The 15000-nt window shown below is 41.2% G+C and overlaps 1 protein-coding gene across 1 annotated transcript in view; it reads left to right on the plus strand.

Annotated features, from left to right (window-relative positions):
- The first annotated feature begins 6787 nt into the window (after positions 1–6787).
- The window catches only part of LOC138037463 (uncharacterized), an 11753-nt gene continuing 3540 nt past the window's right edge, over positions 6788–15000 (plus strand). Inside the window, exon 1 of the mRNA XM_068883385.1 lies at positions 6788–7471. Within this exon, the coding sequence (XP_068739486.1) occupies positions 7299–7471 (173 nt within the window). The 5' untranslated portion in view covers positions 6788–7298. The remainder of the gene's footprint in view (positions 7472–15000) is intronic.

The following is a 15000-nucleotide window of genomic DNA, read 5'->3' on the forward strand; positions in this document are numbered from 1 at the left end:
TAATATTCTTCCAGTCGACATGCTTTATTTCAAATCTATAGCCACTCTGTACGATATAAAACCTAATAAACCTTTTTGATCGAGTAGACTCTGTGCCCTCTTATAGAACCAGGTCTGCATCCAAAGGTAAATTTCACATAAAATGCTCAAAGCTGACACAACTGAGCCACTCATTTTCCAGAATAGGCTGCAAAATCTGGAATGAATTACCGGAATCTTTACGAGCAAAAACTAAGACATCCTTTCAGAAATGCCTACAGAAGACTAAATCTTCTTGATGAAGTGGACATTTATGGTGACGTCAAGACTCTTATTAAAAACTTCAATGGTGGTATGTTAAGTTAGCATGTGACAGATTTACTTTTAATTTAGTCAGTCATTATTTTTACTTAACTTATTATACTTTAATTACTGCATGGTACATCTTTAAATTACATCACTCCTATTAAAATACAATAAAAACGTTCTCTGGCTAACAGTTTTAAAAAGGAACATAAGCTTTCGGCTGTCGACCTACAGGCTTCCACGGATGCAGATCGACAGCCGAAAGCTTATGTTCCTTTTTAAAACTTTTAGCCAGAGAACGCTTTTTTTGTATTTAAATATGTCTTATCCTGGCTGCGCCTCAATTTTTAATTATATCACTCCTGTAAATATTAAGTTTTTCTGAGTTATTTTCACAAATTTTCTACACTATCTACCTTGATTAGCTTATGCTATTTGCGGGTTAGTGTATCTTTTGTTACTTTTAGGTAAATGTGCTTTAAATAAATTTGAATCTGAATTTAACTCTATTTTTATGCAAATACTTTCTTTTGTTTCAGTAATCCAATATGGCTGCTGGTCACGTGAGTGAAGACGCTACACAGGTTTGCTTGCACGCGACAGGGCCTGGCACTAGAAAAAACGCTTGAGCCATTATGCACCTTTTTGTTAAGTCCGCAAACAGCCTGATGTCTGACTCTTATACGTAGCTTTGTCTGGAATAGGCCACGTACATGGTGGCAGAGAAAGAACACCTCTCCAGAAAATGGATTATTTCACACTCCTTTCTATCTTTAGTCGGTAAATAGTGTGAAATAAAAGTAACCATGAACCAGAGTTCCGCGGGGAGAAAGTAGAGTCTCCCTCCGAACTCATATTTCTTCATATCTAAGGAGATAAATAGTCTCGAAAGTTCACCGTTTACCGCAAAATGAAAGGTCATGTTGGCTGATATGAAACTCCCTTTGCATTCAACAACGTCTGTAACTATCACCTCGCAAACTGAAAGTGCCCCTGTGATCAAAAAACCCACTTCCTTCTTTCCTTCAGATTTTGAAAGTGTGTTTGCTTAACACCTGACTGGCAAAATTTTGAGCTTTGATTTTTATCCAAAGGCCGCTTACTTTGAGTAGTAAGTTTGGGATTTCACGGTCCGCCATTACTCTCATTCAAAACTGACCGATTGGAACTCAGACGGTTGGATCCAGGGAAACGTGACGTCAGAGGCTCACTAGCTTAAAAATTCAGCGTGTGAACGCAGCTTATTATATATGCAAAGCGTGAGTTTAAAAGTCTGAAAGCCCAAAACCCCCGTGCTGCATATTAATTTTGCAGCGTACATTCGTATTGCATTCTTAAACTAGTGAGCCTTTGACGTCATTTTTTCCTCGATCCAGCTCTCTCAGTAAACATAATGTTAGTAATGGCGGACCATTAAAGAGGAAAATTCCAGTTAAAATAAGGAGTTGTCCTTTTTGAAATAAAGGCTTAAAACGTGGGTCACTTAGTGTTTTGTTAACATAGTTTTAAAATCCAAAGAAAAATATGAATTGATTTTTTGGTCACAGGGGCACTTGAAGTGAGCCTTTCAAGTTTTACCAGTTTCCTTCTCCGACTCTTGATGCTTTTGGCTTTCACCAGGAAGAAGGCAGATCTCAGTTTCAGCAAGACATTTACTAGCCGACTTTAATTAAACCTCCCATGACTACTGTTTATTCGAATTTATACCAAGACCACTATAGGATTAGGCTCCATTTCCATTTCCACCGGGGTTGACTTTCGAGTGAAAATAAGTCAAAAGAGCAAAGAAGCTTTTCTCACCGATTTTAGTCGACGACAAGCACTTACTTAGCACTTAGATCTCTCCGCGCCAGAAGGCGCATAAGGCCGCAACCCTCGTCTTCCAACCCACTCTGTCTTCCGCTATGACTTTGACTTCTCTCCAGCTGTTCCACCCTTCACTCTTTCGCTCATTTTCCACAGTTCGTCTCCACGTGGTCTTTGGTCGACCTACTGCCCGTTTCCCTTCTGGTTGCCACCCTAACGCTACCCTGCAGTTGTCGGTTGCATCTTTTCTCAAGACGTGCCCGATCCAGTTCCAGCGCCTCCTGCGGATCTCATCACTGGTCTTATTTATTCCTGTAATATCCCCTATCCTCTCGTTGCTCACTCTCTGTGGCCACCGAATTCCGAGGATTCGTCTGAGGCACACAAACTGGAATGCGTCCATCTTCTTTTCCTCCACCTTTGTCATTTTCCATGCCTCGCATCCGTAGAGTAGTACTGGGCGTACTAGCGTCTTGAACAGCTTGATCTTCGTTTGGCGTCCTATGCTCCGTAACCTCCATATCTTGGTTAGGTTATAGAACGCCCTTCTTGCTTTATTTAGTCGGTTCCTAATATCTTCAGTTCCACCACCATCTTTCCTGACCGTTGCACCGAGGTATACGAATTCTTCCACTTCTTCGACTTCATCTTCTCCAATCTTGACCCTGTCCTGCCGTTTTGCATTCGATCTCATCATCTTGCATTTTGCCGCATTGAGCTTCAGTCCTACACGCCCAGCGTTCTCCACCAATCGATCCGTCTTGCTCTGTATATGCTCGTACTTCGACGAGATCAGAGCAATATCGTCTGCGAAGTCAAGGTCTTCTAATACGCTGGTGAAGTTCCATCGTATTCCATTCTTATGCCCGTGTGTCGTCTTTCTCATCACCCAATCTATTGCTATGAGGAAGAGAAATCCTGACATAACACACCCTTGCTTGACTCCCGTCGTGATCTTGATCCACCTCGTCTGTTCCCCGTCATCCATTACCGTACACTCAAATTCCTCATACATGATTTTAACCATCTTCACCAGCTTTTCAGGTATGCCGTACGACTTCATGATCTTCCACAAGCTTTCTCTATGGATCGAATCAAAGGCCTTCTCGAAGTCAATGAAGTGTGTGTACAGCGTCGCTCTCCACTCATTCACCTGCTCCATGATGTTGCGGAGAATGAAGATCTGCTCCACTGTGCTCCTATTCCTACGGAACCCCGCCTGTTCTTTTCTGAGGGCCTCATCCACTCCCCGTTGGATCCGATCGATTACGATTCGGCCCACGATTTTGCTCATTACTGGCAGCAGTGTCACTCCTCTCCAGTTTTTACATTCGTTCAAGTCCCCTTTCTTTGGTAGTTTGACGATGATGCCTTTCTTCCAGTTATCTGGTATTCTCTCTTCCTTCCATATCTTCCTGTATAGTCTTGTCAGTTCTTGTACTGCTATGTCGCCGCTTGCTTTCAGCAACTCTGCGGGTATTTCGTCCATTCCACGTGCCTTTCCGCTTTTCGTCTTCCTTAGGGCTTGTCTGACTTCATCTTCCCTGATCTCTGCTGTGTCCATCTCCCTCATCTCCTCTGCCGCTGTCTCCTCATCTGTTACAGGGTTCGAAGGCGCCTTCCTCACAAGCACTTCTTCAAAGTGCTCCGCCCATCTCTCAAGTCTCACCTCCTTGTCCTTGATTGCTTCTCCATGCTTATCCTTTACGGCAGCGGCTTGTCTCATCTTCTTATTAGTTAGTCTTCTTGCCGCCTGGTACAGCTCTCTTGTGCGTCCTTTCTCAGCAGATCTCTCAGCTTCCTTAGCGATCTCTTCTGTCCAGTGTCTCTTATCCTCTCTTGCCCTGCGTTTCACTTCTCTGTCCTTCAGCCTGTACTCTATGCGCAGCCTTCCTTTGACACGCTCTGATCTGGTACTGTCAATTTTATTTCCTATCTGCCTCCTTTCCTCTATTGCCCTCCATGTGTCATCCCTCAACCATTGCTTGCTCCTTTTCTTCACCCTTCCCATCACCTTATCTGCAGTCTCTGTGTACACTTTCTCTATCTGGCTGCAGTCGTCATTCACGTCCTCTTCCACCTCTAGTGCTTCGAACCTGTTGCTTAATTCGATGTTGAACCTCTCTTTAAACATCGCACTATCCAGCTTTTGTGTGTCAAACCTGGCTTTGATCTTCTTCCTATTTGGGTCTTTGTGGAGCTTCATCTGTAGTTTCGTTACTACGAGGTAGTGGTCACTAGCTGCATCTGCTCCTCGCTGTACTCTAGTGTCAGTGACTGACGTCCTCCATATTCTCCTTATCATGATGTGGTCTATCTGGTTCCTTGTTTGCCCGTCAGGGGAGACCCACGTGGCCTTGTGTATGTCCTTTAATATGGGGGAAGCATGTTCCGGTGATGACAAGGCCGTTAATGGAGCAGTACTCGCACAGCCTCTCTCCATTGTCGTTCCTGCTCCCTAACCCGTGTCTCCCTATAACCTCCTCTATCTCGCTGTTATCGTCTCCTACCTTTGCATTCATATCACCCATGACGATCACAATGTCATTTTTGTTGCACCTGTCCGTTGTTGTCTGTAATTGGTGATAAAAGTCATCTTTCTCTTCAGGTGTGGCATCGTTTGTTGGCGCATACGCTTGGATGATGGTTATCTTCTTGAATCGTGAATAGAACCTTGCGCTGATCACTCTGCTGCTTACAGGCATCCATTCCATCAAGCTTCTCTGCGCCTCCTGTGATATCATCAATGCCACACCTTTTTGATGTCCTTCCTCCTCTCCAGCGTACAACAAGGTGCTGCCGTTAGCGAGAGTGACCCGTCCAGCCCCTGTCCATCTTGTCTCGCTGATCCCCAGCACGTCTAGTTGGTATCTATCCATCTCCCTCGCCACCTGTGTGGCTTTACCTGCTATATACATCGTGCGTACATTCCAGCACCCAATCCGGGTAACTGACTTTGGCGTCGCCATTGACCTCGTCGGTCGCTGAGCTTCCCGTAGGCTTTTACCCAGTGACGTCCTGGTGCTTCCGGCTGGTTGTCCGTCAGCAGCCACGGCTTCGCCATCATTGATTCGAATCTGATGAGTTGCGGTTTCTGTAATCCGTTGTATTTTTCCGAGAACAGGTGATTGGCCTGTAGCTCAACCCCCAACCTGGAGGACCAGGGGATCACACTTCGTCTGGACTCTACCCTTCGACCTGTTCGGCATGGGTGACCCTACCAGGAGTACAAGACTCCAGCCGGCATAGCTCTAGGGGTCATTGAGACACACAAACCACCCCACCACGATAAGGTGGTGACCCCTTTGGAGTGGAGTCGACGACAAGTCATCGTATTAATAATTCATCTCAATGGACTCGGATGTGTTCCAACTCTTGTTTTTCGCCACTCACAAGGTAGTCAGAAAGAAACGAAACAAATTCACAAATTCGCAGGGAAGACAGGTTTTCTAAGAGCCTCTTCATATGAGACCGGTTAACCGGGCTGGCCACGCTTCCGAGATCTCACCGCCTCACCTCTGAATCCGTTGTAAAAATTTCGATGTGTTCATATGAGAGGGAGGGCTGGCTCGGTTGCCGAGATCGGTAAACGGGCTGGAAATTTTGCCATATGAACACTTTAGCCCGATTACCGAAAGAAAAATACTACAATGTATTTTCGTGATAGAACGTACATAACCAAGTTTTTACTTCTCTTTTCTTCTATAGGGAAGACATCATTGACGTCACCTATTGTCATTTATGTGCCAACCAGAGCCTCATTGGCTGTCGAAACAAACGGTCTTTTGTTCCTGTGGTTGGCAAATTTGAATAACAAAAGCAATGTTTGTAAACAGATATCTTCCCCATAGAATGAAAGCTTGGAATAGTTTCATTTGATAGTTCACGTTAAGTCAAAGGAAATTTGAGGTTGCTTAAACAAAGAAAATCGAGAAGTTAGATTTCACGAGTGAATAGTCGCGTCACCACTTTTTCAAATTTTTCATCTCAGAAAGCGAGCTGATTTTCATCTCGGTAACCGAGCCAGCCAAGTCAACCGGGATCATGTGAAGAGCCCATAAATTTCACACGTCGTCCAGACATCGCAATCAGACATTGTAAACTGATAGAATTAAAATTAGAATAAGAATTATTAAGAAAATTATCGTTCCATTTCTCAGGAGTTAACCCTGGGCGTTTGCGTACAAGATCCGAACATTATTTCAAGAGAAAATAAACGAAAAAATCCCAGTTTTGCCCCATCGATCTTTATTATTGTTACTCTTCTTTCTTTCGGCTGAATATGTTGTAGCTGTTCGAATAGAGTCCGTTCCAAACACTCTTTTCTTTAGACATCTCGGTTTTATCAGAAATAACACATAAACGGCGGTGACAAACATCAGATATATCATTTAAAACGACAAGTAAAAGATAATTTGAAATTAAGCGTTTATATCTGTTGTTTGTCACCGCTGTTTGTGTATTTTTTAGAGTCCGTTCCATTTGAAACATTTGAAAACGTAAATTTAATTGGACTGCTCACAAGAAACCGAAATTCAACGACGGGTCCTATATTTCAATATGCGCTAAAATCAGTAATTCAAAATAACTATTACATCCCTGCTTAAAAAATAACCACGAGAAAGCAAAAATCATACTACGAGCCACGCACACAAATATTCGACCATGCGGAAATCAGGTGCTTGTTCCTTGACGAGCATCCAATAAGAACGCATTTCCGGTCGGACAGAAAAAAAAAAAGTAAACGATTCCAAAAGAAACTCAAATATATTCAACTTTGAAACGAGCCGGGGGCACAAACAGATGGCAAGTTAGAATTTGTAATCTTTTCCGTTGGCGGTATCATAAAACTGAGCTGTAACAGAAACACTTGCCTCCAGTTGGATGTGATTTTTTTCCAAATATTGTCTTTCAGTGCAGATGCTACCTTATTTTAGAAGGAAAATCCGAATCACCGAGGCTTCGCTGTTTCATCCGTGGATTTATATTCTACCTTTTTAAGACGTCAAGGAAGTGACAATTTTGGCTAGTCGTTGGTGTAGTGACATAAATTCTGCGAGTGCATGATTGTGCATCGTTAATCCGTCGCGATAATAATACGTGCTCCGCGATCCAGTATGTTTTTGCCGAGCTGAGCGTCTATTGACATATAAACCAAACGAAGTTCGACCATGTAAATTTCTTGACAAGACGGCTATAGAAGAAATATGGATCCTTTGAAGAGAAAAGAAATCTTTGTTCATGAAAGACCGACGAATTCTGGGGTTGAAGAACCAAGGAAATATCTACCACGACCTGCGCTGCAGATTAAGCGATACTCCAGCCCACCGGGCACACTACAGGGCTTTGAACAATATATAAAGGAACACCCGAGTGATCGGTAAGATGAAACTGCTTTTATATGATCTTTTTTTTACAAGTACAGATGATCTGTTATTTACTGGGCCCGTGCTATGAGAAATATTGAGCGTCTATAGTGTTGTTGTATCATTCCATTCGCAATCAATCCATTTTATCCCTTCATTTACATGTATGTAGTATTGGTAACCTTCATATGCTGAGGGTTTTGGGTATTAAACAATTCTGTAAGGGTAAGTTTTTGTACCCATTTGTATTCAACTATCATTAAATTCTCTCTTGATGTGTACTGAGAACATAGATAAGCTGCGGTTTGCTTTAGATACTTTAGACTCATATTTAATCACAATTCCTATTATTGTGGCTTCCATTGTTTGGTTTGTTTACACTCTGAAGCAATTCTTTCTTACCATTCTTTTCCTATGAAAGTGAAAACAGTGTTGTAGCTAGAGCCTTGATCATCATTCTTCACGAGTTGTAAAAGTCATCGAAACTTTACGTTTTTCGCACGGCTTGCGGCACTTTTCAAAAAGTTCTAGCAGCTTTGGATTAACCGGACAGTTATCACACGCAGGACACTGTATTTACTTTGTTCTTTTGTATAAGTCGTGCGTTTTCTTGGCGAGTTTATGAACAAAAAACTCTCGCAGGCTGCAGTTTTGCTGATTTGATGAGTACTCGTCATTTAACCTCACTGATAATTTATAAAGATTTTGTATCGATAGAGCCGATATTTTTTTATCCAGTGGCGAAGTTTCACTAGTTTCCTGCAACATGTATCCGTATATATGAATATTTTACTTTCTAATGGCCCATGCGATGAAAACTTTGCTTCAACAAAAGATTAATTTTGATCGCTCGTATGAATACAATACAACGGTAAAATGGCCGGCAATTTACTGAAAATCAAGTGGCAAGAGACGTAAATTTCTTGAAGTCTTTACTGTTTGTAGAGTTTCCGAAGTTGAGGAGTCAATGCAGCGAAACTTTGAAAAACTACTCTAAATCCATGATGATGGATAAACCAAATTTATAAAAAGAAAATCTCAGATTTCAATAGAACCACACAATATAGAATTATTTTCCCCATTACATGCATCTGCGTCTCTATCATAACTTAGAATTCTGCGTGACCTCGTTATCACTACGTGCATTCTTACCATCGCTTGCAAATACTGGGCACGTAGAGAAGCCGCTGTAACATTTCATTTTACCTAGGCTGAATATTCACTCCACCCAGTTTAAATCAGCTATCAACCCCCCAAAAAAGAGAACTGTTTTGTGAGAAAAGTATTTCAGAACATTTAGAGTGCGAATGTGATAGGAGTGTCCCCTATATTAGATTTGGAATTAGTTCAGTTCTCTATACGAATCAAACTCGAATTGAATTGCCGTGTTTGTTGAGCGCTGTGCTTTTTTTCTCGAATTAAGTAAAACCCTGAAAGTCATTAAGGGGGCAATTTTGATATGCAATAAGGCTGAGCAACTATTATTTCTATTAAACTTAATTTCTGATCAGTTCCTCTCCCCCTCATCTTAATCTTCATGTTTTGAATTGCTTATGAGTCTTCTCGGTCTTCATAAAAGATATCACAACTCGATTTTCACAGTTTGGAATGCCGAGTTCGTTCTTTTATGACCTTCTTTTTTCAATAGATTAGGCGGCCGTTAATCTTTTCGCATCAAAACATTGTCTCCGTTAGTGCGAACATTTACCAGGCATGGTTAACCATACGAAAAAACTAAACTAAGATAGCAAACATCACGGATTATCACCCATGCACAAAAAGCATGCAATTTCCTGCAAAATGCATTTGCATATTTTTACATCCACGTAAAGTACTTGTTACTTTGTAAAGCTGCAAGATGAAAGTCAACCGCGTCGACTTTTTTAAATATTGGGTGCAACATAACGTAAATATTTGATTTTATTTTAGGGTTCCATCTTTGATACGGTTATCAGCCTAGATGAAAGAGTAATTGCTTATCGCTACATGTACTACCCTATACATGCCGGGGGAACGTTTTTCTTACTAGTCTAAGAGATTTCCCAGGCTATAATACCACAAACACGAATAGCAACGAATAGCAACGATATTTTATTAACAATATTTGTATAGTGAAGGGTTTGGTGAAATGTTAACCCCGGTGAATAAATAAAGAAATGTATCTTTTCATCGATGGTGACTCGGAAAAGCTCGGAAAATATCCGAGTGCTCCATTGTAGGAGTCGAACACGGTACGACTTCCGCTTACTAGTTCGGATGCTCTACAACTGAGCTGTAAGAGACTCGTGGGAGCTAGGCCATGATCCATGATTTCGATGGTGACTCGGGGATACTCGGAAAAATCCGAGTGCTCCTTTGCAAGAGTCGAACCTCCGACCTTCCGATTACTAGTTCGGATGCTCTACCACCGAGTTTTAGGGAATGATCGGAAAAACCCGAGTACTCCTTTGCAGGAGTCGAACCTTCGACCTTCCGATTACTAGTTCGGATGCTCTACCACCGAGCTTTAGGGGATGATCGGAAAAATCCAAGTGTTCCTTTGCAGTAGTCGAACCTTCGACCTTCCGATTACTAGTTCGGATGCTCTACCACTGACCTATAGGGGATGATCGGAAAAATCCGGGTGCTCCTTTGTAGGAGTCGAACCTACGAACTTCTGACTACTAGTTCGGAAGCTCTACCACTGACCTATAGGGGATGATCGGAAAAATCCGAGTGCTCCTTTGTAGGAGTCGAACCTACGACCTTCCGACTACTAGTTCGGATGCTCTACCACTGACCTATAGGGGATGATCGGAAAAATCCGAGTGTTCCTTTGCAGGAGTCGAACCTTCGACCGTCCGATTACTAGTTCGGATGCTCTACCACTGACCTATAGGGGATGATCGGAAAATTCGGAGTATTCCTTTGCAGGTATTGAACCTTCGACCTTCCGACTACTAGTTCGGATGCTCTACCACTGAGCTATAGGGGATGATCGGAAAAATCCGAGTGTTCCTTTGCAGGAGTCGAACCTTCGACCGTCCGATTACTAGTTCGGATGCTCTACCACTGACCTATAGGAGATCCGTGAGAGCACATTGCATCAGGCCTCGTTCCTTTAAAAGCTGAATTAACTGTCCGCGATCCCGCACCTCACTCGAATTTCGAACGCAAAACCGAAATGGTGGGCCCAAAAGCTGTCATGGCTTGAAAGCGATGCTCGAGGTTATCTGGCTTTTTTGATGTTTTTTCTTGATATGGAGATTGCATAAACTTACTTGAAAGTAATATTTGGAAAACAGCTTTTACAAAAAAAACTTAAGAAAAACATATTGAAAACAGACGACTTTGCGAAAAGGAAGATTCTCATTTTTTATAAAATAGTTTGTTGTGCGTTTCAAAAGTATTGGTAATTAATGTTAAGTGCAGTCTCATGGTCACACAAGTTATCCTCGTTGGAAAGATTTATTTTTTCTTGGTTAGGCGACCTTTAGACCTGGGATGAATTGAGCATCAGCGTACGCTCTTGAAAAAACTCGACACCCAAACCAGGAGCCCATTACCCGGAGCTTCCATCTGTATTGTACCCTTGAGTCAACCCTGTCCTGTATCTTTCTATTTTTAGAACTACTACATTTTGACGTATGTGACGTATGTGACGTATATGACTGAGAACATACGTGAAGTGGTTCACATACGTCACATACGTATGTGACGCAATAAATGGCTAACCATAGGTCTCTTATGATCAGCTATTGTGAAAACACCCAGTAAAGCCACCCCTGCGAGGTGCTTCTAAGAAAGATACGGGAAAGGGTTGACGCAGAGGGTTAATATGGAAGATGGAGGCTCCGGGTAATGGGCTCCTGGCCCAAACTCAATGTCTACGCTCAGACCTCAGTGAAAACCGTCTTATGTCTGCGCATGATCAGAGATTGCGAATATGATACAACACTGCAATCTCGTTCCCACAGCCTCCGTTACCCTTGTCCAGCGGAACGGGCGCGGGAGGCTTTGGACGGAACCAGAAAACTCTGGTTCCGGTTGAATAACTGCGCGTGCGTGAGGGGAGTTGGTTAGAAATCGACAAAAACACTGGAGGTCATCTTGTCATGAAAGCGCTTACTTTTCACTCGCCAGACAGTACACATGAGTATAAATACATCTCCTGATACACTCGAGACATTTAAACCGCGGAAAATAAGAAACTAACGAGATACATTTTATCAATCAAAACAGATTTCTGTATTTGGTGTCACGCAAGTGACAATTGCTGTATCTACAAAAACAAAAACTTGACGGAACTGGCAAGTTGTAAAACAAGTTATTTCTAGATCATCTTCAACTTCTTATAGATAAAAATCCAAAAGAAATCGTGATTTTTGAGTTTAGAATTTGAAAAATGAAAATGGAAGGAAATAAAAACGTTTTTCAACAGCCAATCAAATATGGCCTTTTTTTGGATTCGACCAGAGTTCCCGACCGCTGACCAAAGGAACGATGACTCTGGGAACGAGATTGACAACACTGACGCGAAAAAAATGGAAATACCACTTCCTTAAACGTACGCATTAAATGTACACGTTAAACCATAACTTTTGCAGTGAAAGGCATCTATTACAAACTCAAACGAAAGGTTTCGTGAATCAGGAGAAACTTGAATCTGATATACAGCCATCGGTTAATTAAAAAATCCCTTGCTTGACAAATGAGATATGCAAAATAAACATCTAAATTTGTAATCTTTTTGTTCATGATTTTAAATATATGGGTGTCTTTGGTCGCTAAAATTATGATTTCCATTATATTTATCGTAAGCATCATTTATTCTATCACTCACAAATAACCTACTTTTCAAAAAATGACGATTGATCTGAGTCTGACAATACTGAAAATATGCTTTAAAAACATCCTGTTTATCAAAACATGGAATGGGTGCCGTTTACACAAACCAAAAAGATTGAAATGTCAGCGATAAATATTGAAAACTTCGTTCCTTGGCGAAGACGAATTCCAAGTTCAAAACTATTATCGCCGATCGAATCGCGAAACGATGAGTAATGAACTTTTCCAAAGAAAAACCGAATGATACAGCTCGCCTTAAACGATTAAAAATTTACTTTTTTTCTAATTCAACTGGAGAACTTAATAACGTAAGAGAAAGAGTGGATTGATTGTCGATTTGAAAGGTTTCAAATGGAATGGTGGGTACTTGATGTCTGAGTTTCTCGTGAAAAGGAAAGGTTCCCTGACGATTCGAAATTCAGTAACCAATTAAACTGCATCAACACACACGAAAAAAGTGCGAAATCTATTACTGTCGCTGGCTCACACATTATGAATTCGTTCTTGAAGCTCATTCTTTACGTTTACAGTTTTTAATTCGAGCTATGATTGACGTGGTGTTTGTCAATTTTTGGAAACTGATTGACGTTGATTCGGCCAGAAGTTTTAACTTGATTTCCGTGACCAAGAGCTGAATATTTAAAGAAACAAAAAAATTATGCCCTCAGGGAATATTTTTTTGTCGAGTCACGGCTCCAAGAGATCCACCATATGATCAAAAATTTGAATTCATTTTAGGACGGTTTTACGAGTAGTCATAAAGAGCAAACAGCCACAAAGGAGATGCCCAAAGCGCAGAACGGTGAAGTAACCAAGGAAGTTTTTAAATGTTCCGTTTACATACCTCTGTTATGTAAACTGGGGGCGTTCCCTGAAATGAGAAAGAGTTGGCTTTGTTTGAAAACAAGGCTTCTACCACCCGTAATATACGGAAAGAACAGTCGAAGGGCTAACCTGCAAACGTCAATGACACTGTTTGTTGATGACAAGCTGTGCTTTCTCGAATAGCAAAACATCTCTACAACACCTCGACCTCAAAGTAATTTTCACGTTTTGCAAATTAAAGTTTGGGTTTGGTGGGTTGTATCGCTTCCTATAGTTCGTCCACTGACCACTGAAATTCTATGGACTCAGTACTGCCATAATAGTATCTTCCTTCAGTTATAAAAAGGATTCTTCCCATGACAGTACTTCTTTTGGTCCAAAGATCGTTTTATGCGGTGCTACCATACAAGAGGATTGTTGGCTCCTCGAACGCCACTCATCATTCCAACCCATCGTCACTGTATGGTTTCTTTGGAGGAACCGGTGATTTGCATTTTGGCAGATCTAGTTTTAATAATTAGGGTGACGCAAATCGTTGAAAGCCAGTTAATGGCTGTTTGTTAAAAACGCAACTGCGTTGTCATTCGTTTGCTCAGGAAAAATGTAAACGAAGTCGTGCAAAAAGCTGCGTCATCGCCTCACCAAAAAACTTGAAGAAAAACAATATTTACGGACTCGCGCGCGTTAGGATTTAATCATTTACTTGCTTCATTTGAAATTTTTGAAACTCATGGATATCAAAGTCGGAACGCGTTGAAAATCTAATCTTACAGTTCAATGGAGCATCAGCACCAAAGATTTTGTAATTCTTGATCGCCTTGTGCACACTGTCACAGTGTACAGTGCTTCTGTCACTGTCAAGAGCTTGGCTACACTATTTGTCGTCACAGCCAGGGTTTGGAGCCTCAATTTGTCATCAAAAGGCAGGCATCCAATTACAACGCAGGCAATATTAGGGTTGTACTTGCCGCAGTTAATCGTTTTTTATCGCCGCATCCACAGTACTTGTAAAAGTAATTTTGACGTCGCGTGAGAATCAAACGTCCAATACTTCAGTTTGGCTCGACATACGACATACGGTCTAAATATCTGCGTGGATCCAAAACTGGAAAAATCGCCGTTTGTGTCACGTTCAGTACCTGGTTTATTCGGAATTTCAACATTTTTCGTATTAACTGCAAACTAAAGTTGCTCCAGTTAGCATCAAATCAACATTTGCTTCGCATCGCTTCACTATTCTTTGTTTTCACGCGTGGGAGCGTCTCTAACAAGGATTAATAGCTCTTAATTCTACGGCATGGTCACGAGGATCAGGTCCTCGACGTTCACAGACAGGTATATCAACTGATATTTAGATTCTCGTATCATTTTCCACATGATAAACTATAAGTACTATAGAGTTTGTAAGCATCAGAGATTAATTCGAAAAATTTATTATTCTATGAAACCTCACGTCTCAACCTGCTACTTTTCTTGGCGAGATTTGCAATTCTTATCAATATTTTTGCCTTGTTGTTTAACGTATAAGTCAGTTTTGATATTGCTTGTTATTTTACACTTTACAAGTTATAGGTAAAAGACTAGAAATTTTTAATTTCTTGTATGTTTTATACCTGAGCGGAGTATTTCTGTCATTGTTTCTCGAAGATGTTGAATTAATAGTGACATGTCTTATGCCAAAACTACAGTTGAAGAAATTCAATTTGTGCTCTTTAATGACGTCACTGTGAATTCATGGACAGCCTGTTTTATTGCCGTAGTTTTGTAAACAGATATTTCTCTTCTCCCCTTTCACTTTATGATCGAAACTTAAAAGGAGATCTTCGTTGGTAATTTTCCAAGTCTCTTGTGAAACAATGTTCCACAACAATATTTTTTTTTAAGACAAGTG

Source organism: Montipora capricornis, chromosome 2, assembly GCF_036669925.1.
Source record: "Montipora capricornis isolate CH-2021 chromosome 2, ASM3666992v2, whole genome shotgun sequence".
Lineage (NCBI taxonomy): Eukaryota > Metazoa > Cnidaria > Anthozoa > Scleractinia > Acroporidae > Montipora > Montipora capricornis.